This window comes from Aethalodelphis obliquidens, unplaced genomic scaffold (genome assembly GCF_003676395.1).
Source record: "Aethalodelphis obliquidens isolate GAN/ISIS:26980383/991018 unplaced genomic scaffold, ASM367639v1 scaffold3, whole genome shotgun sequence".
Lineage (NCBI taxonomy): Eukaryota > Metazoa > Chordata > Mammalia > Artiodactyla > Delphinidae > Aethalodelphis > Aethalodelphis obliquidens.
Window position 1 is genome coordinate 37847717 of NW_020837947.1, and position 21862 is coordinate 37869578.

Sequence of the window (21862 nt, forward strand, 5' to 3'; positions counted from 1 at the left end):
CAACCACTGCGCCACCAGGGAAGCCCCTGACTATTTCTTAATATTACCATCACTATCATCATCATTATTATTAAATTGTCATTTCCAAAGGGTTTTATGGATTATTTCTCATCTCTTGTTTGGAAAACTTTTTTTTTTTTTTGCGGTACGCGGGCCTCTCACTCTTGTGGCCTCTCCCGTTGCGGAGCACAGGCTCTGGACGCGCAGGCTCAGCGGCCATGGCTCACGGGCCCAGCCGCTCCACGCCATGTGGGATCTTCCCGGACCGGGGCACGAACCCGTGTCCCCTGCCCCAGCAGGCGGACTCTCAACCACTGCGCCACCAGGGAAGCCCTGGAAAACTTTTTAAATTGGTTAAATGATGATATTTAATGTAAAAACTATTCAGCGTAATTTTCATTGCTCTCAATGTATAGTAGGAGAATAGGCTTAATGGCCAGCTATTCTAGGCAGTGGCTTGATTTTACATTTCACGAGTTCGTATTTCCCTCTCTGTATCTTCTGTTAAGCAAAGCAGAGGAGGTATATGGACTTAAGCTTCTTGGCTCTTTTTTCTTATTTTCAATGATCTCAGTAAAGATTATAGAAATCTTTTCCGTAGAGGCAGGAAGCACATTTTTCCTCAAATGAGGCAAGTTTAATACAAATCATCAGGTGGCATACAATTTGGATTTTCAGTATTTTATTTTACACAAAGTTTATTCACGTTCAACCTTTTTGGATATAGTCAAAGATACTAAAGGTTGACAACTTTCCTGAAAAAAAAGAGAATAAGGGGGGTTTCAGGGATTTAATTAGAATGCTCTTGAGAAGTTTTTGTGGTGGATTTTAAAACACAGAAATAAAAGTGCATATGAACTTCTTTATGATAAGCAGGCATCAGGCCACAAAGAACTTCTTGCATTAGTGAACTCTGAAGATTTGCTGTTCATATTAAGATCTTATTACAGCATGTCTCATCAAGTCTCTTTCACAAAACTTAGCAAGAGAGACCCTTGGCTCCATTGAGCTTTGCCCATCAAGTTCACTGTCGTTAGCAGTTTTGGTGTCAGAGCAAGCATATCTTAGCCTAAGTAGAGTAACGTTTCTGAATAAATGTTCAGCTGAGGTCCTTCTGTGACAAGACTTTTTCTACTGAAGTTGCCACTCTTTCTCCCTCGGCAGACACTTTCCTTATGATTTATTAACACACGTTCCTACTGTCCATCAGGTTCCCAAAGTCAAAGTCCTAATCAAATTATATTTTTCTTTATAAACATATGCTTATTCCTTTATTTCTTCTTATAGAGTCATCCCATTCTCTTTGCAGACACCAGGACTCAAATTGTAGTGTAAACTTTGACTCCTGAGTTTCCTTTGCCACTAAAATTTAGTCCTCCGGAATTTTTAATTTGACTAAACTCTCTTGTCTAATCCATCCTAAAGTAATTAGAAAAGCTAATCTTCACTCACAGCCTCCATTCCTTCAGTTGCGACCTCACATCCTCATTTGTGACCTCATGTTGGTCTTACTAACCTTTTGCGTGAACCAGGGAAACGGTCTTGAAAATCAGAGGTTCTCAAGATGTGGTCAAGGACTACTGGAAGTACCTGAGGCCTTTTCAGTGGTTCTGCAAGATCAAAACTATATTGATAAAAATATGGATTTATCATTTCCTTCTCACTCTCCTTCTCTTATGAGTGTGCACTAGAGTTTTCCAGAAGCTACACAGTGTGTGATATTGCAACAGAATAAATGCTTAAGGAGATACGCGAATCCAACTATCTTTGCCAGACATTAAGGAGATTCACAAAAGTGTAAAACAAAGTCCTTCATCTCATCATTTTTTTGGTATTGGAAAATATATTTGTCATAAAAAGTATATTTATGGTAACAGGTAACAGGTTTAAAATTTTTAAATTAATAAATACATATTTATATATCTAAAATATTATCAGCTTTATTTTTTTTAATTATAAATGTCATAGATAGAATAAAAGCTGTTTGGGGTCCTTTACAATTGTTAAGATTTTTGTAGGAGTCCTGAGATAAAAACGATTGAGTATCTCTGACCTAAATAATCATTCTGCCTGTAATGTTTTCCCTAAATATTTTCTTCCAAAATACTGAACTGACTTCATGAAACACTTTATGTCATTACCTATGGTAATGGTACCACACTGACCACAGAACATAGTCTACAAGCCTTAACCTGTAACTTAAGTCCCCACAGAGTGTTTGCTGACCTCCTGTCAAGCACATATCAAGGCAAAGTCAAAGCCAAGGACTGACAAATTCCACCAGTAAAAATACAATGATCTCTTTTGAGATTGAGACAGTTTATTACTTTCATGGCCAGCAAAAGCAAGGGTATCTAAAGGTGCCAGCTCTTCATTGTCCTTGTCCCACACACCAAAAATTCAACACACCAGATAATTCACAAGTTAGGGACAGCTTTTTGCTGAGGACTCAAATCTGGACTACAGCCAGTGGTCTCCGGGTCTGTTCTCAAAGGGTTCTAGGCAGGAGAACCCAGGAGGTGATGAGAAGTTGTCTTATGACAACCTCCAGGAGAGAGAGAGAGGCATGTGGAAGATGACCTCATAGAAAGTCCTCATAGGCCTCCCATCCCCTTACGTTCTTGAAGGATCACAAGACATCCTGCCAGACTCAGAATTAGCTGTGGTTCAGATCTTTGCCTGAATGACATATATGGCTAGTGCAAAGCCACCAGGGCACCGTGGTGGAACCTGTACCCTACTCTCCCACCCAGTTTCTTCCTTTATATATTATGTGTTTCATCCATACTAAGTCACTTTCAATTTTACAGATACAATGTGCTGTCTAGCCATTGTCCCTGCTATTATCATAATAGATCTTACCCTTTCCTTTTCCTTCTATGAATACTCAGTGTTCTTAGGGCTCAAGAAAAATTCTCTTCCCTCTAGGACAAGGGTCCCCAACCCCCCGGGGAAGCAGGCCGCACAGCAGGAGGTGAGCAGCGAGCGAGTGAGGGAAGCTTTATCTGCCGCTTCCCATTGCTCCCCACTGCTCCCCATTACTTGCATTACTGCCTGAGCCATCCCCCACCCACCTCGTCCATGGAAAAATTGTCTTCCATGAAACCCGTCCCTGGTGCCAAAAAGGTTGGGGACCACTGTTCTAGGATGTCTGTCTGAACCTCCCAATTAAATATTTTTTCTCGGGGCTTCCCTGGTGGCGCAGTGGTTGAGAGTTTGCCTGCCGATGCAGGGGACACGGGTTCGTGCCCTGGTCCGGGGGGATCCCACATGCCGCGGAGCGGCTGGGCCCGTGAGCCATGGCCGCTGAGCCTGCGTGTCCGGAGCCTGTGCTCCTCAATGGGAGAGGCCACAACAGTGAGAGGCCCGCGTACTGCAAAAAAATAAATAAATAAATAAAAATTTCTCTTTCATTTATAATCTCCCTTCAGAGTTTTTGTGTACTTCCTTAGTATTGTTTATTTCATGCCCCTTGTACTTCATATTACTTGCATCATTTTCCTTCTATTCTACTTGACTTTAAGACTTTTGACTAAAGGGACCATGTCTAATTCACTTTCATCCCCTACAGGAACTAACACATTTCCTTAGTTTGTACATTGCTCAACAAATATTTATTCTGTGAATGAATCAGTAATATCTAGGACTCTTAAGATAAATATTATAGCCACAAGAAGTAAGAGTAGGCACTCAAATTTTCATATCCCAGGCAAGAAACGATTTTTTTTTCAAATTGGGAGTTGTATTATAGTGAGCTTTTTAGGTCTGGGAATTTATAGTCAGTTACTAACAATTTTATCTTAAGTGTATATGATCATTAGCTGCTACTTGAGTTGCACTAGCAGATCTAGGTAGATCTCATTCAACTAACCTCAGCTTTGTTGATGAAATCCTAGGGGTTGGAAAGCCTGTGGGTTTTTTTTTTTTTTAATAAACTTATTTATTTTATTTATTTATATTTGGCTGCATTGGGTCTTCGTTCCTGCACCCAGGCTTTCTCTAGTTGCGGCGAGCGGGGCCTACTCTACATTGCCTTGCATGGGTTTCTCATTGCGGTGGCTTCTCTTGTTGCGGAGCACGGGCTCTAGGCACGTGGCCTTCAGTAGTTGTGGCTCGCGGGCTCTAGAGCTCAGGTTCAGTAGTTGTGGTGCATGGGCTTAGTTGCTCTGTGGCATGTGACATCTTCCCGGACCAGGGATTGAACGCATGTCCCTGCATTGGCAGGTGGATTCTTAACCACTGCACCACCAGGGAAGTCCTCAAGCCTGTGGGTTTTTCAACACAGGTTATCTTCTAAAGGATACAGCTCCATTGAGAACTAGCCAGATGAGATTTATTATTTACTGTAACTAGGGCAAAGCCAAGTAGAGTTGAATGCATGTGAGAATTAGTCCTAAGTTCTAGGACTTCATCATTGAGATCTGAAGAGGAATCATGCTGAAAAACAATGCAAAGTTTCTGTTGTAATTGAATAAGGATGCCAATTGGCAAGTCACACACACACGGCATACTTCATTACCTGATTTATTAGACTATCAGAGAGTTAATTTTTCCCTTCAATATGAATTGGTATTTCATTTTCCTCTGGCATCATTCATGAACATAATAGACCATACCTGATACATCGCTAAAGTTGAGTGAGTGACGAATTGAACAGATTGCAAACACATCACTGCTTTTCAATCAGCTGCTGTGGGTCTCAATGTTCTTAATAGAAGACTGTTGTTCAGATTATTGGGCAGATGGCCTTTAGGGAGGTATATTCACCAAGTAAGCCTTTATAATATTTTTAAGCCATTTCAGCAGAGTGCTGGGAGCATGTAATGAAGTTTAATAGCATGAGTATTAAGTGCTGGGACTAATAGCTCTTTAGTGTCAGTATGTGATCTTTCAATTTTAAGCATTATATATTTTGGTTTCTCAGGTATTTACTTGTGTAAGTCTGCTACTCTGTTGACTCCTAACCAAAAGATGTGAAATTATGATGACATTTTAAGTACATTTCACTACAGCTCCCAGTTCTTACAGCAAATATATTGAACTTTAAAGACCTGCTTGATTAGATCATGACTTATTTTTTTACATTTCTACTTTATGAAATACTTGTCTTTATCTCAGTAAGTGATGTACTTTACCTGACCCTGGACTTCATATTATTTTTATTCTTTTATTACAGAACAATGGATATCTAATACAATATTTATCAATTCTTATTACCAGGGAAAAGGAAAACAGATTAAAAACAACAGGCATTCCAGACTTACATATATTGTATTAAGCTTTTTGCCCCTACCCCATGCCAGCATCTAGTTGAAAAATAGGGGGGCTGGAAATAATCTTGTCCTAATATGCCACATTTTAGCCTCTGTCTGTTCAAACATTCTTCCCAAGCGTTACCTTCAGTTGTATTTCAACTGTAGGTGCCCACCATAATATGTCTGTGTTTTGCATATTGGCTGTACTCTGGGCTCAAAAGATTGCTCAACAAGGATCACAGAACCTCTTGGACAGGCAGAAATCCTATCCCAGTATACTGCAGCCAAACTAATTGATAAGTCGTGCTAGCCATTGAACTATCCACTTCAGACTTTCATCTGTTGTGGTAGGAGAATCTGTATCTCCAAAAGAGTGGCCACTGCATATTATTAATGAATAGCTAGACATATGAGTAAGATGATCGATGACATTTATCACATTCTTATATGGAATTGTTTTATATAATATTTTTCTAATATTTGAATTACCTGCTTACCTAATTAGGATAATTACTCATCAAGGAAACAAATGAGAAATTGCTTGCAAAGCACATTTGTTTTAGATCATGAATTTGGTCCACTTCATTACAGTTCCTGATGAGAAAATGAATAGCAAGAAAAAGATTGGGTTTTTGGGGGTGAGGTGACAGGTATTAAGAAAAATTTAGTCAAAAATTCTTTTTACTAAGGCATACTGGACATAATAGTGTTTAATAAACGTTTACTCAATAAGTGTTCCGTTTCAAGGATCTATTATTTTAAAAAATAAGGTTTGTTTTTTCTCTTAAACGTGAAACAAAACCCAATTACAGAAAAAATAGAAATTCAGAAAGAAGACGTTGCAAAACATCATTTTAATGACTATGTTTTTCTATTATGTGGATATACTGTGAATCCCATGAAGAGTTCCCCTACTGTACGGAGGGTACTGGTTAATATTCCCCTTATTTAGAGGTATAAAACAATGTCACAAAGCATCTTCGTATAAGATTTTCTTATGACAATTTTGCATGTTTCTCCTTGGAAATCTAGAAGTTGAACTACTGTGTCAAAAAGTATGCTCATTTTAATGACTTTCTAGATGTTTTTCCCCAAGTTGCTCTCCTAAAATGTGTTTTCAGCTTCTACTTCTGTGGAAGTAGGTTATTACTTTCACCACACTATTACTGTTACTGATTATCATTTTCTCATAAAACAATTCAGTTGACCATCTAACTGCCTGTTGTGAACAGTCTCCTACTCACTGTCATCTTCAAACATTTTAGGTCCATTACTTCATTGTGGAACTATAATCATGATCCATCTACATCACTATAAGGCACACAGATTCGTTAACTTCCAAATTGTTAGTGAATATCTATTGCTCTAGGTTCTAAGCCATATAATTGTCAGCCAGAGAACAGTTTATGTTTTGCAAGCATAAATTCATAGTTCATTATTTTGATTCTAATTTCAGTAATATTCAGATAATTTCAAAACTAAGTTACAGAAGAGGTAAAAGAAAGAAAACAGAATATACAGAATGAAATATTCTAAGCAAAAATTTAAGATGCCTCCATTCTAAAATAAACAAGTTAAAAAAACACTTGTTTTTAATTTCAAGTGATAGGAACAGAGAGTTTCATGGTATAAAAATACTGGAAATAATAAATTTCTCAGATACAGGCTGAACACCCAAAAGACTAAAAATTGAATAGATGGCTTTTGACCACTGAATGCGTGTTACTACATAGCAGTTACTAAATAAATGATATGTTCGTCAGTAACCCATGAGCCATCATCACCTGTTTCTTTTTCATTACAATATGAATAAGTTAATGTTTGTACTGGAAATGCATCAATTATTCAAGGAGAGTACAATACATTTCACCAGGATTGCTATAGATTGAACAAATGAAGAAATTGCCAACTAAATTCATGGATTCCAACCCATCTCTATGGAAACAGACAGTATATCTGCCCAGTTTGACATTTTATTAAAAGGTCATTAGCTGCTATAGACACAATGTAATTTCTATGCAAATTAGATGTGAATATTTTCCTTTGTATTTTTTCTATATTTTATACATCAAAAGTTTCTCACTTCTTGCCTTAATCTAATACTCCTCCTCTCAAAAACAGAATAATTTAGCTTTAAGCCCCATATTCTAGAAATACAACATGCAATCAATCCATTTCATTGAAAATGATTTCAGAGTGTATGGACATTTTGTTGTGAGCTTATCAGTTGTTGATTTTTCTTATCTGCTTTGTCAGTAATTTATATTTGTATTTTCAGATTCCAAGAAAACAAGAACAACTGCAGAAGGTATTGGGAATATTTCCTTTTTCTGTCTTATATTTAATGAACCCCCAAGCAGCATTCCTTTTTAAAGGAGTCACACAAAAGAAAAAACTAAATATGGGATAAAAGAGAGAGAGAGAAATATTGAGAAAGAAAGAAAAAGAGAGAGACTCAAATCTTTCCTGACAATAATGCTATGAGAAATATTTGGCAGTAATAAAAATAAATACTGCCTATGTTTACCTTTCACAGTAATTATTTTCAAAGAAATGTTTGCTGCACAAGAAATTGAACGATGTTCAGTAACAAGCATTTACTTTGCTAAAAAGTATAAATTTAATTAATCTTGGATATACCAGCATCGATGGAACTGAGTAGTTCCTTTAAGTCTTGAATAAAATCATAAATCATGTGGCAAGTATACCTGTGTCTTTTGTATTTGTTCATAAGGGTTTATGTGTACAGGGTGTTTATGTGTTCATATACATTTAAGAAGACTACAAGATGTAAATCATTTTAAATAGTTAAACAGTATAATCCTAGGTTCATTGTCAAATAATGTTTTACAATTAACTTATGGAAACACCTATGATAATCAGCAATACCTCTGAGCAACACTGAGAAATTTAAGGGGAGAGAATGGGAGGAGGCGTAGGAAACATTACAGTCTAATCAATGTGTTGAGGGAGTATACTTTATCTTTGAAAGTTTCATGAGCAATGGCTTTCTGTTTATATTTCTTTCAACAGAACTACCCAAGGGAAAAAGTAAGGAAAGGCATGCAAATTATATATTTTTTCTATTTACTGCTACTACTGTCCTGCTGAAATACCTAGACTTGCGGTTTTGAATCTCCCTTTTCTATATTTTATGCATGTGAACTCTATTTTTTTTGTCAGAATGAAAGAATATACAACCTGGGGAGGGGGTGATCAGAGTGGACTGAAAAGCATGGCAGTCTTCCTTAGAGTCCTTTTTGAAATTCATGCAATCGTCTAATAACATTGTCCACAGTCTTAACCAAAAAATATAACTTCATTCCATTAACCAAAACTGTATTATGTTAGTGGAAATATAGTCTCTGTAATCTGGTTAGTTCTGTAGCTAGAATATAGAACAGAAGTTCTTTTTCAGGTTAGTTTTACAATCTCTTTTCTGTTTTCTTTGTTCTTGTAATCCATAAATATTTTGGCATGTTCACATGATATATGACATTTTGTCCATAACAGTGTCCTTTTTCCCTACAAACACTGTGAGCTCTGTGAAACTGCATTGCTTGGGATGCATAACATAGGCAGCATCCACTGTTGCTATAACACATTATTAAAGCTTGCTTGCTAATGATTCAGTAAAGCTTGATGCTTTGAGGTTGAGTCTTTTGCAAATGTGTACTCTTCTCTGAAGAAAAACAAACAGAAACAAATAATGTCAACTTAACCTTATTCAATTAGCCATTAATAATCATTCCATTTCCAGGTATGCAGAGCTTTAAAAAATCCTAGTGAAATTAAGAACATGTTTTAAAATATATACCAATTAAAAAAAAGATTTACATGCATTTTGGTCCTGCAAAGTCAGGACATTTGACCTTTTATGTCATAAAAGTGCTCTAAAATGTCCTATGGAGAGAATCATGAAGGTACACTACAACTCAGCCAAGGGGAGCAATCTGTCTGTAGAGAACTATGTGGTATTTCGATACCAGATTTATGTGTGTGCACAGCTGCTGATATGGGCACTGGCACACTGATACAGAAACCACTCTATAAACCATTGCACCAGCAGGGAAATGGAGGACAACTGGAGATTTGAAAAATGGTATTTAAATAATATATATGTAACCTTAAGGCCCTTGCTTTATTACAGTCTATATGATTTAAAATTTCCCACAGACACACTGCAGCTCCTTGACAATCTTCAGAGTATTGATATATTTAATAAATAAACATGCCTTCCCAGGCATTCATTTAACATTCCAACTGCTTCCCTCCTTGGGAAGTGGATTGACTTGGGCAGTAATAAGGACAAGAAAAAGAATTTTCCTCTAAACAACTACTAATTCTTTTCGAATTAACTTATTTGCTCTAGTTTATCATCTGGACCTGCTTTTGTTGTTATTGTCGCATCTTTGAATTTGCTGGATTCAGTTGTTGTTGTTTTTACTTTAATATTGCTTTATTCAATTATACGTCTCCAACCCTATATTCTTATTTTGCTTTTTCTTTTCTAGTTACCACAACTTAAAAGTTGGTTGTTTTTGTGTTTTTGGTTTTTTTTGCAGTCTAAAACAAATCATGGTAGGGAAAACAGGGAGAAGAGTACATGTATTTATGTATACATGTACTCTTCCTGTATATATTTTTGCTAACTCTAGTGAGCTATAATTTTTTCCAAATAAAAAAATCAATTATAAGTATGATTTGGCAGTCCCTGTAGATATAAGCATGAACTAATTTGTATTTATTAAGATAATTCAATAATTACATCTTGAATTATCCCATAAAATAAATGGACTTGACAGCCTTTTCTTGCACATCATCCCAAATTAGCACGGGTATTTTTCTGCTTATACAGTTACTTTCTGATATGATTGGAAGACCCTTATTTTAACTTTGAAATCTCACAGATAGTTGGTAATTGATTTTGGTGCATACCCAAAGCTACTTCCAGTATTTTTTTTGATTGTTATTACTTTACAAATTTCTTAGAAATGTTTTGATAATTGGTGGTTCAGTTCAGCAATAAATTAAGCAATGCATTTAATTACTCCATGTTTTCCAGACAGTTTTTAATGTTCTTACCTGTGTTTAATTTTAGCTAAGTCACGTATGCTTCTTCCCTTTGACTTGTAACACTTGGTCAGGCCATTCGTTTTATTTGTTTTATTGCCTGCCTGCTATCTTGGGAATGAATAAATTGCTCATTACACCTTCACAAGTACAAGCGTGGTAAACAAAATTGTACACTTGAGAGACTGATGAGATAACCATAGGAAATTCGATGACACTCTATGTTTCTAAAATATAGTTCTTAGAATTCTTTTAGCATAAACATCTTCTAGTCTCCAAAATATATTCATTAAATGAAACTTGAAGAAATCTCTTTATTTTTCTTTAAAAAATCAGATAATAATGTGTCTATGTTAAAGTATTTCTTGAAAATCATTTAAATTAATTTGACAAGCTTGTCAAATTTTGCTTGTCAAGGCAAAATAAGTAAGAATAGAAATGTAGAAAATAGCACTTCATATAAAATTAGTACCTACACTTCATATAAAATTAGTGCTTATTATAATACAAATGTCAGCTTAATTTTGAGGCCAGAATGATTCTTCATCTCATATAACATTGGCAAAAGTGGGTTCTTAAAAAGGAACACTATATGAAAAATACTCTATAAGGAGCATTTGTCCTAAAAACAAGGGAAGTGTGTTTTGCTTCCCCCTGAAAATTCTTAGTCTATTTTTAGCGTTGTAAATCTACCTCAGCAAAGACTTTGTCTTAGCTAAACATATACCTTTTCAATATAAGAAAAGTTCACCTTAGAAGAGAAAGTCCAGAGGAAATCTGTTCATCCTTATCTGAGAATTATTTTAAAACAGATGTAACAATTATCCTTTATGCTTACTTTTTATCCCAAATTTATTTCATGTTGATCTAGTAAGAAAGGAAATTAAAAATTTTTCCATCCTTTATAGACCCTACTTTATCTTTCTAGTTTATTATCCATGAAAAATTTTAACTCCTCTAATATCCAGAATAATTTTTATTGCTGCTCTGTGAGGGACAACAGAGGAAGATTGGAAAAACTCTTTTTAAATATGAGTCGGATATTAGTCTTTTCATGGCAGCTACTATCGGTGCAATACAGCACTAGACATATATGTTTCTTTGTGTTAGGACAATTAAGTTGTGACACATAAAATTGGAATAATAATAATAACAAAAATAATATGTTTCAGAACAGGAAAAGAAAGAAAAACATATAGAACCAGATAACTTTTAAAATTCCTCTATCCTCTTAATTTCAAGATATAAACTTGCAATTGAATAATGAAATGTGATCAAATGGTATAAAATGTTGAATTTTTTTCTTTTCTTGTTTGATACAGCAAAGCCACCAAAGAAGGAACATTCAGGTGAGTCAGACTGGGGTTGCTGGGATCTTTCTACCTGATGTCCAAGGTTTATTAATGATGTACCCTCAGACGGGGGTAAGGGCCATGACTGGAAAGGGCAGGAAACCCTTCCATCTTATGAGATGTCTTTTTTCCAAGTTCTTGTCATACAGTTAACACCAATGCCATGTTAGAAAATGGAGGCCAAATAGTACATTACACTCTTGCTACTCACTGTGTGTTCTGTGAACCAGCAGCATTAGGAGCACCTGAGAGGTTGTTAGAAATACAGAATCTCTGGTCCCACCCCAGATCTACTGAATCAGCATCTGCAACTTCCTAAGATCCCCAGTGCATTAGTCAAAGCAGTGTTTGAGAAGCACTATTTTACAGTTTAGGGTAGAAAACAAAAACAAAAATAAAAACAAAACCCTTTCTATTATAAGTGCTTCTGACATTGCTTTGTTTTGAAAATATGAAATATTCAATTCCAGCAAATATTCTCTCTCTATTCAAAATGTTATTTAATGACACATCTTGAGTACTCAGGGGAGTTGCAATGAGAGTAGAAGTAGATTTTGTCTTCAGTCAATTTACATTCGAATGAGGGGGAAAAAAGTGAACTGACAATCAGACAAGCAGAAAAACACATATACAAACAAACAAACAAAGAATGCAGTAGGTGTAGATACCAAATGATTTTCTTAAAGGTTTCTGGATTTATCTTGCCCTATTTGTTGTTTTAAATGAAAATAAATGCAACTCCTGCTCAAGGAACTGTACTGATTTTGTGTGTGTGTGTGTGTGTGTGTGTAAGCTGTCATAACCTCATATAATGTCCATTAGTCACCCCTCCCATCATATTATATTTAAATGGAAATAGCATTTACATTGACAATACATTAAAATAGCAATTACAATATTATGTAAATACCCATGCAAATCTAGCTCAACTATACTCCCACCCCTGTCACAGACCACAGCAAACTGCAGATTCGAAACCACATTTCTTATTCTTCTTCCAGGTTTGTAAAACTTCCTCAGAAAACCCAAATCCATTTAGGAGTTTCTCCAGCTAGTTCCCATAGCATCATTTTCTTTTCTATATAAAAACACTTAACATACTCTTATAATCATATTACCTTTTCTTTTTTCCACTTTAAACAGTCAGAAATTAGAATATGAAAATTGTTTTTTATATCTTTATCCAAGAGTGCCTATCATAATGTCAGGAACATTTTAGGAACTTGAAAATGTTTGAGTGGATGAAAAGAGAAATATCAAATAGGATAATCATATTTTTAAAAAAATATAAATATGAATGACTTTTAAATAATTTGCAATATGAAATAATCACACATTTCACACTTCACATTAACATTGATATTACTCACCTATGGGAAGGAACGAATGTTTTTGTCTACCTTACAGAGAACAGAGAACAGATTATGTGTTTGGGGGTAACATTCCCATAACTGAGCCATAACACATATTCTCACTTATGTACATACGCAGAAAGCTGAAATAGAACATAATCAGAGAAACGTATAATGGGGAGACATAAAGAATGACTATGGGTCTAATCAGTTTTAAGAGTGTTTTTTTTTTTTTTGGTTAAATGATTTTATTTTTATTAAAAAAATTTTTTTTATTGCGATATTGTTGTTTTACAATGTTGTGTTAGTTTCTACTGTACAGCAAAGTAAAGTAGAGTTCCCTGTGCTATACAGCATGTTCTTATAAGTTATCCATTTTATACATATTAGTGTATATATGTCAATCTCAATCTCCCAATTCATCCCATCCGCCACCCCCTTCCACTTTCCCCCATTGCTGTTCATATGTCTGTTCTCTATATCTGTGTCTCTATTTCTGCCTTGAAAACTGGTTCATCTGTACCATTTTTCTAGATTCCACATATATGCGTTAATATACGATATTTGTTTTCTCTTTCTGACTTATTTCACTTTATATGACAGTCTCTAGGTCCATCCACATCTCTACAAATGACCCAATTTCATTCCTTTTTATGGTTGAGTAATACTTCTTTGTATATATGTACCACATCTTCTTTATCCATTCATCTGTTGATGGGCATTTAGGTTGCTTCCATGACCTGGCTATTGTAAATAGAGCTGCAATGAGCATTGGGGTGCATGTGTCTTTTTGAATTGTGGTTTCTTCTGGGTATATGCCCAGTAGTGGGATTGCTAGGTCATATGGTAATTCTATTTTTAGTTTTTTAAGGAACCTCCGTACTGTTCTCTATAGTGGCTGTATCAATTTACATTCCCACCAACAGTGCAAGAGGGTTCCCATTTCTCCACACCCCCTCCAGCATTTATTGTTTGTAGATTTTCTTATGATGCCTATTCTTACCGGTGTGAGGTGATACCTCATTGTAGTTTTGATTTGCATTTCTCTAATAATTAGTGATGTTGAGCAACTTTTCATATGCCTCTTGGCCATCTGTATGTCTTCTTTGGAGAAATGTCTATTTAGGTCTTCCACCCATTTTTTGATTGGGTTGTTTTTGTTTTTTTAATATTGAGCTGCATGAGCTATTTATATATTTTGGAGATTAACCCTTTGTCCACTGATTTGTTTGCAAATATTTTCTACCATTCTGAGGGTTGTCTTTTTGCCTTGTTTATAGTTTCCTTTGCTGTGCAAAAGCTTTTAAGTTTCATTAGGTCCCATTTGCTGATTTTTGTTTTTATTTCCATTTTTCTAGGAGGTGGGTCAAAAAGGATCTTGCTGTGATTTATGTCATAGAGGTTCTGCCTATGTTTTCCTCTAAGAGTATTAGAGTGTCTGGCCTTACATTTAGGTCTTTAATCCATTTTGAGTGTATTTTTGTGTATGGTGTTAGGGAGTGTTCTAATTTTATTCTTTTACATGTGGCTGTCCAGTTTTCCCAGCACCACTTATTGAAGAAACTGTCTTTTCTCCATTGTATATCCTTGCCTCCTTTGTCATAGATTAGTTGACCATAGGTGCGTGAGTTTATCGTTGGGCTTTCTATCCTGTTCCATTGATCTGTATTTCTGTTTTTGTGCCAGTACCATATTGTCTTGATTACTGTAGTATGAAGTCAGGGAGTCTGATTCCTCCAGCCCCGTTTTTCTTTCTCAAGATTGCTTTGGCTATTCGGGGTCTTTGTGTCTCCATACAAATTTTAAGATGATTTGTTCTAGTTCCGTAAAAAAATGCCATTGGTAATTTGATAGGGACTGCATTGAATCTGTAGATTGCTTTGGGTAGTATAGTCATTTTCACAATATTGATTCTTCCAATCCAATAATATGGTATATCTCTCCATCTGTTTGTGTCATCTTTGATTTCTTTCATCACTGTCTTATAGTTTTCTGAGTACAGATCTTTTACCTCCTTAGGTAGGTTTATTCCTAGGTATTTTATTCTTTTTGTTGCAATGGTGAATGGGTTTGTTTCCTTAATTTCTCTTTCTGATCTTTCATTGTTAGTGTATACAAATGCAAGAGATTTCTGTGCATTAATTTTGTATCCTGCAGCATTACCAAATTCATTGATTAGCTCTAGTAGTTTTCTGATGGCATCCTTAGGATTATCTACCTATTATATCATGTCATCTGCAAACAGTGACAGTTTTACTTCTTTTCCAATTTGTATTCCTTTTATTTCTTTTTCTTCTCTGATTGCCGTGGCTAGGACTTCCAAAACTATGTTGAATAATAGTGGTGAGAGTGGGCAACCTTGTCTTGTTCCTGATCTTAGAGGAAATGCTTTCAGTTGTTCACCATTGAGAATGATGTTTTGCTGTGGGTTTGTCATATATGGCCTTTATTATGTTGAGGTAGGTTCCTTCTATGCCCACTTTCTGGAGAGTTTTTATCATAAATTGGTGTTGAATTTTTTCAAAAGCTTTTTCTGCATCTATTGAGATGATCATATGGTTTTTATTCTTCAGTTTGTTAATATGGTGTATCACTTTGATTTATTTGTGTATATTGAAGAATCCTTCTATCCCTGGGATAACTCCTACTTGATCTTTGTGTATAATCCTTTTAATGTGTTGTTGGATTCTGTTTGCTAGTCTTTTTTTGAGGATTTTTGCATCTATATTCCGCAGTGATATTGGTCTGTAATTTTCTTTCTTTGTGACATCTTTGTCTGGTTTTGGTATCAGGGTGATGGTGGCCTCGTAGAATGAGTTTGGGAGTGTTCCTTCCTCTGCAATTTTTGGAGGAGTTTGAGAAGGATGGCTGTTAGCTCCTCTCTAAATGTTTGATAGAATAGTTTTAAGAGTTTTAATAGCTAAACATTATTATCCAATATTAAATTTGACAAAATACAATAATTTAAATTTCTTGAAATCATTATCTGTTCATTTCATGGTGTTATTACAGTGTAGCAACTTAGCTGTAATTCACTATGTTTTTAAAAATGAAACAGTTGGATAATTTATTGATTCACTTCCTTCCTTTCATACCATTTTGTAGACTTTAAGGAAACTGCATTGGTATATATATAAAACCAATCAGATTCTTAAATAATTTAAAATGGAAAACAAAATGAATGAGTCATGAATGAGCATTCTGTGTTGGGAGAAGTTATATGAATATCAGAAAAGAAATCTATGGTTCATGGCATATATTTAAAGTTTATCAAAGAAAATGGCACAGCGTTGTATTTTTTCTTCCTGAGACCTACATTTTTCTTTAGTTTCCAAGGTTATAATATAGTTTTTTTGAAAAAAAAAAAACAACTATTTTAGAAAACTATTTTAGAGAGAGACCCAAGGAGACTTGTAACTGACTTAGACCTTATTATTTCTTGTCCTTAACAGCTCCAAGTGAAAAACAAGTTAAAGCAAGTATGTTGACTAAAACTTGAGAAAACAAAAAGCATATTTCAGCAGCTTACTCATTTAACTTCTGCTATAGACAGTGCTAATGCTAATATTTTAGGCTGACTTATCAAATGTTTCTTGCTCTGATTATTTGTTGTGTTAAACTGATATGCATAATTACTCAACCTTGTCTTTTCTGTGAATCAATTCTTATTAAAGTTTATCTGTAGAGCTTTCACTTGTAAATGTTAATTTTTCCAGGTCATAACCTCTTTTTTGAGTTGTTTATATTTTTGTTTCCCATTTTGCAGAATAATAAGTGATGTTTTCAGTTTCTTAAACACATTAGAAAATTTTCCTAATGATTAATCACTTGATCAAACCAGGAGGCAACATAATTTGTCTACTATGAAAGTTATTGTGTCTTTAATGAAAAGGAAATCCCCAACAATTTTAAGTACTGCTCTTGCAATATCACAATTTTCTTTTAAGGCTTCTATCCTCAGATTTAGAATAAATATTGACTGACAACTATAGTATACCATGGCATTTGCATCAGTAGTGGCTTTGACAATACGTTAAAGGATAAATGCTTTTTTCTTTGTTGGTATTTCTCAATTCAATGAAGTATCTAACAGATGGCCATTCATGAAAATTTAGGCATAATGGCGTATATTTGAGTTTAGAAAAAATATTCTTTTAGCTTCTCTAAGCTTTGTATATAAGATTTAAGATCAAACCTCATTTCTGTGCATTATGTAAATATGTTTACATTTTCCTTTTGATTTAGAGTTGCATAAGTATTAATGATGGTACTAATACAAAAAACAAATGCATGTTTTATTTACTGTCAGGTTTTTGAGACAGGGTATATCATTGGTGAATATATCAGGAAAAAAATTGGAAAATATAATATTGAGTAGCTTGGTGTCTTTTAAAAAAAATTGCAGTCGGAAATGTTTACGTAGACATTGTAGACCTTAAGGAAAGGTGTAACATGAATCTAAAATTCCAGTTATATTTTCATGACAATTTTTAGTTGAATATAAGCTGATTAGAACTTCATATTACAGAGCATTTAGTATGCTAATACTTAGTCTGTAGAAATGCATAATCAAGAAAATACATAAAACAAAACCGATAATTTTGCAGAACTGGTAGAGGACTCTAGATTGAAGATTACTCTGAAAATGAAAATTTTCTTCCTAGAAAAATGTGACATTTAGATAAAAATATTCATTTGCAATAAAAAAAAAAACCCTGTAAGTTCTGCTATCTATGAAACACTCTCCAATCAAGTTTTGAAGAGATCAGCATCTTTTGCAGGAAATTAACAAATTTAGGTTGCCAAGTCATCTTAGACCCAGTATAAAGGTTTCAAAAGAATTAATATTCAATCCCTTGTATGGTTGAACGATTTGGACTTGACATGGGCATTATCTCCCAGTACAAAAGTTAGAGATAATTCATAAATTGTTTAAAATCTCTGCTAGCAATGTGACCATCCATTTCCCCAAATAAGAACTGGTTTTTTTTTGGTCTTGAAATCATACAACAGAAGAATATTTACATAGCTTTTATATACAGTGAGCTATTTATAAAGTTAATGCCTAAGGCATATCATTACAAATACTCTTGAAAATTCCTTCTGTCACCCACATAGTAAGGACACATAGTTTTGTGTGTATAACCTGAATATTTAGGATATGATTTTACATTATCTTAAATTATGAGAGCAAATGAGAGAGTGAGATGTATAGTTTAATTAACATAAAATAAGTATTTATGTGATACAATTTCATGGTATTGAATTAAAAAGGATAGGCGAAATTGACAGGACTAGAGCAAGTCCATGGAAAAAGTAAAAGGTAATTTGTCTTTAGCACTCAGTTAAAGAGATAACAAGAATGTGAATTGAATTTGTGGTGTGGAACTGTTTGCTCTAGGTCTTAAGAAACCAAAATCACTGTAAGAAAAACACTAGAGGACACAGACTAGTTTGGGAGCTGTATCAGTACAGGGTGGATGTTCTCATGGTACCATGAGCTTGAAGAAAAGGGAAGCCCTTCATGTTCAATGATGTAGCAAGCACTACAGAGGGGCACTTAATGCCTCCACATGTAAAGTTATTTGTCAGGGATTATGTGGATGGAGGAAGAGTGCCTTTGACCAACAGAGATGCCAAATCTAGATTTACTATTTCTGCAAGTCAACACAGATTCCTTTATCATCCTGTGTACAGAAATGCCTCAACACACCCAGTTCTCCCTGCAGTCCACTGCACACACACTCCCTCACCCCCACCGCCACACTGGATAGAGACAGAGGGGTTGATGATGTGATTAGTCATTTCCAAGGAGGAGGAGGACCAAGACTCACAGGCATTTCAGATCTTTAACACTCCTCTTGGTGAATCAAGAGGGAATGTAGTAGACAATGCTTAGCAAATATATTTGACCACATCACCCTCTTTTTTCCAAAGAACACTTCAAGGACCAGTATTCCTCAAAACCTTGGGAAGCACTACCATACATTACTTCGTTCCTCATATCGAGGACCATAGGGCTTTGATCATGTATTCCATGTGCATGTTTGACCAGCCTGTGGTCAGTTTGAATTCTGAGTGAAAAAGACACCAAAGACCAGGTCAGGGGCCAAAGTCTAGTTATTTTTAATTGTGGGCCTAAATTTGAAGTAAATGACAATGGTCAGGCATTTTTCATTCCTTGGTTTTAACACTGCACTAGATTTTTGTGTATGCTCAGCCACCAGGCCTGACTCTGCTTATCACCTTAACTACATTTCAGTACCTAAATTTGTGAGTCACATATCTATCTCTTGATCTAGTAATATATGTCAGATCATTCAGGAGAAGCCAGTATGCAGAATTTAAAAATAAAACCCCTTTGGATTTATTTAGTTTTATGATGTTAGAAGACTATTTGGGGACAGCTTATGTTAGTTAGAAAGTGGCATGGCTTTTTCGACATAGTTTAAATATTCTGTCATGGAAATTGCTGGGGGGAAAGATCTATGGACCTGAACTAGTAGATCTGATATCAGGGGTGTGTGTCTAGACCACAGGTTGGATGACATATATGACAGGTATCTCAGTTGTTTAGGGCAATCTGGGTTTATTCATATTATTCTGGAATAATTATTACTAACACCTTCTTTCACCTGCTTAGTTTGGATAATAAATTATATGATCACTACCCAAATCACAGATGATGCTGACTGAATGAACTCAAAATAGTACTGATACAATGCCAGGGGATGGTTTGGGGAGGTTTAAGTGCCAGGAAAACTAGACTGTGAGAAACCTGGGACTGACTTAGATGTTAGGCCAAGATGTGCTTCTTGTTCAATCCCACGTATAGAGCCAAGGTTGGTGTCCTGAGTGCCAGCACAAAATTGGAAAAATGTCATGGTTTGGAGCTTAAGAACATTTATCAAGTTTGGTTCAAAGAGATCCAAGCTATATAGATGAGAACTTGCAGAAGTAGAATCTGAGTTCAGTTTAGACATTAGGAAGTAGAGAGGAGGAGGAGAGAATTTCAAATAGAAAATCAGGAATAAATTTTAATATTGTGAAAATATAATAATGAGTACAGCAAAATAAGTATGAAGTATGACTATTGAGACAAGTACTTTGTGACCTGAGTCTTATTAATAAAACAGTGTCATGATACTGTGTTTTCAAGGGAGCATGGTATTGGTGCAGATCTAAACAAGTTTTCCAATAGGACAAACAGGAACAAAAAGAGACCTAAAATGATTCCACTTGAGCAAAAATCTGATATAAGAAAAAGTAGCCGTTTCAATAATTAGAGAATAGAGAGATTATCTTAAAATGTTGCTGATGCAGTTGGTATTCATTGCCAAAATAAAAAAAAATGTAATTTATTCCTACTTTGTACAGTTCCAAAATATCAACTCCAGATGGTTCAGGGACTTAAATGGTAAAAGTAAAACAAACCATTAATTTAAAGAAAAAAGTATAGGAAGATATATGTATATATTTTCTTGAAGTATGGTTGGATCATAAAAATTATATATATAAACTCAAGCTGTAAACAAAAAATCTAATGTACTAAAATGATTACAGTAAAATTTAAAACTCATCAATAGATGCCATAAAGAGATAAAAGACAAGTTACAATTTTGGAAAAGGTATTTGTAGCATATATAAGTAACTAGAGGTTAGTAATGAAAAATAAATAACTCTAAAAATAAAAAACAAAAAGAGAAAGAACTTGATAGACTAATGCATAGAAAAAATGAGCAAAAGATATGTTAAGATCAAAAAGAAAACAAAACAAGACACAAATTGCCTATAGACATATCAAAAATATTTAACCTCTTAGTAATAATGAAAATGTACTTAAAACCACAATACTATTTTACATATATCAAATTGACCAAAAATGGAGAAGAATGTTCATTCTGGTGATGGTGATGATATGAAGCAATAGAAACTCTCACATACAGTGTTAGTGTGAGTGTAAAATTTGGGGGAAAAATATGGCTTTTATCTAGTGAAGTTAAACAGAGACACATGCTATGTCCTAGCAATTTCACTTGTAAGAAAATTCTTGCACATTGCACCAGGATTCATATTCAGGAATATTCATAGCAGCGCTATTTTATAATAACACATACAGGACATGACCTAGTGTCCATTGGCAGGAAAATGGATACATAATTTGTAGAATACGTATAAGTGGAATACTATACAGTAGTTAAATCAATCAACTACAGTTCCTCATATCAACATGGCTTGTATAAAAAGTTAAACAATTTAAGTAAACAATGAATCAAATAGGGCAGTGACAAAACTGATAAATGATGAGGGGCACTCCACCATTGGGGGGTAGGGCAAAGGTTTTTATAGAGAATACATGGAAGCAAAGCAAAAATATATATTTAACTGACTATAACATATATTGTCTTATTTGGGAAAATTAGTTATTTGGCTAAATAAATAATTTAGTTTGTTTAGCTTATGATAATTGCTTTTGAGTATCACTCAGATTTGAGATAAATCTAGTTGACTCTGGCTTTGGTTTGTTTAGGTAGACCACCAAAGGCACTAAAGCTACCCAAGTCTAATGGCCATCTTGTTAAACAATTTTAACACTGAGTCTCAGCACACGTTTTAAAGGAAGCAAATTATAAGAATTAAAAAGTATAAGTCAATTTATATAGTTATATCACTAAACAATATAATTCAATCTGTAAAAAATGGCCGTAGCTTTGTTTAGAGGTAAATTCATGTAATAAAAAAGGTACAGGAAAATAAAGAAATTATTAATACAAAATATAGGACAGTGATAATTCTGAGATGAAGAGAGAGGTATGCAGTGGTAATAGGA

General features: G+C 34.7%; 1 protein-coding gene across 1 annotated transcript in view; it reads left to right on the top strand.

Annotated features, from left to right (window-relative positions):
• Nucleotides 1-21862, top strand: part of LOC113613023 (triadin-like) — a 110176-nt gene that overhangs the window by 48787 nt on the left and 39527 nt on the right. Inside the window, exons 4-6 of the mRNA XM_027093431.1 lie at nucleotides 7534-7563; nucleotides 11651-11677; nucleotides 16485-16511. Coding sequence (XP_026949232.1) covers nucleotides 7534-7563; nucleotides 11651-11677; nucleotides 16485-16511 — 84 coding nt within the window. The remainder of the gene's footprint in view (nucleotides 1-7533; nucleotides 7564-11650; nucleotides 11678-16484; nucleotides 16512-21862) is intronic.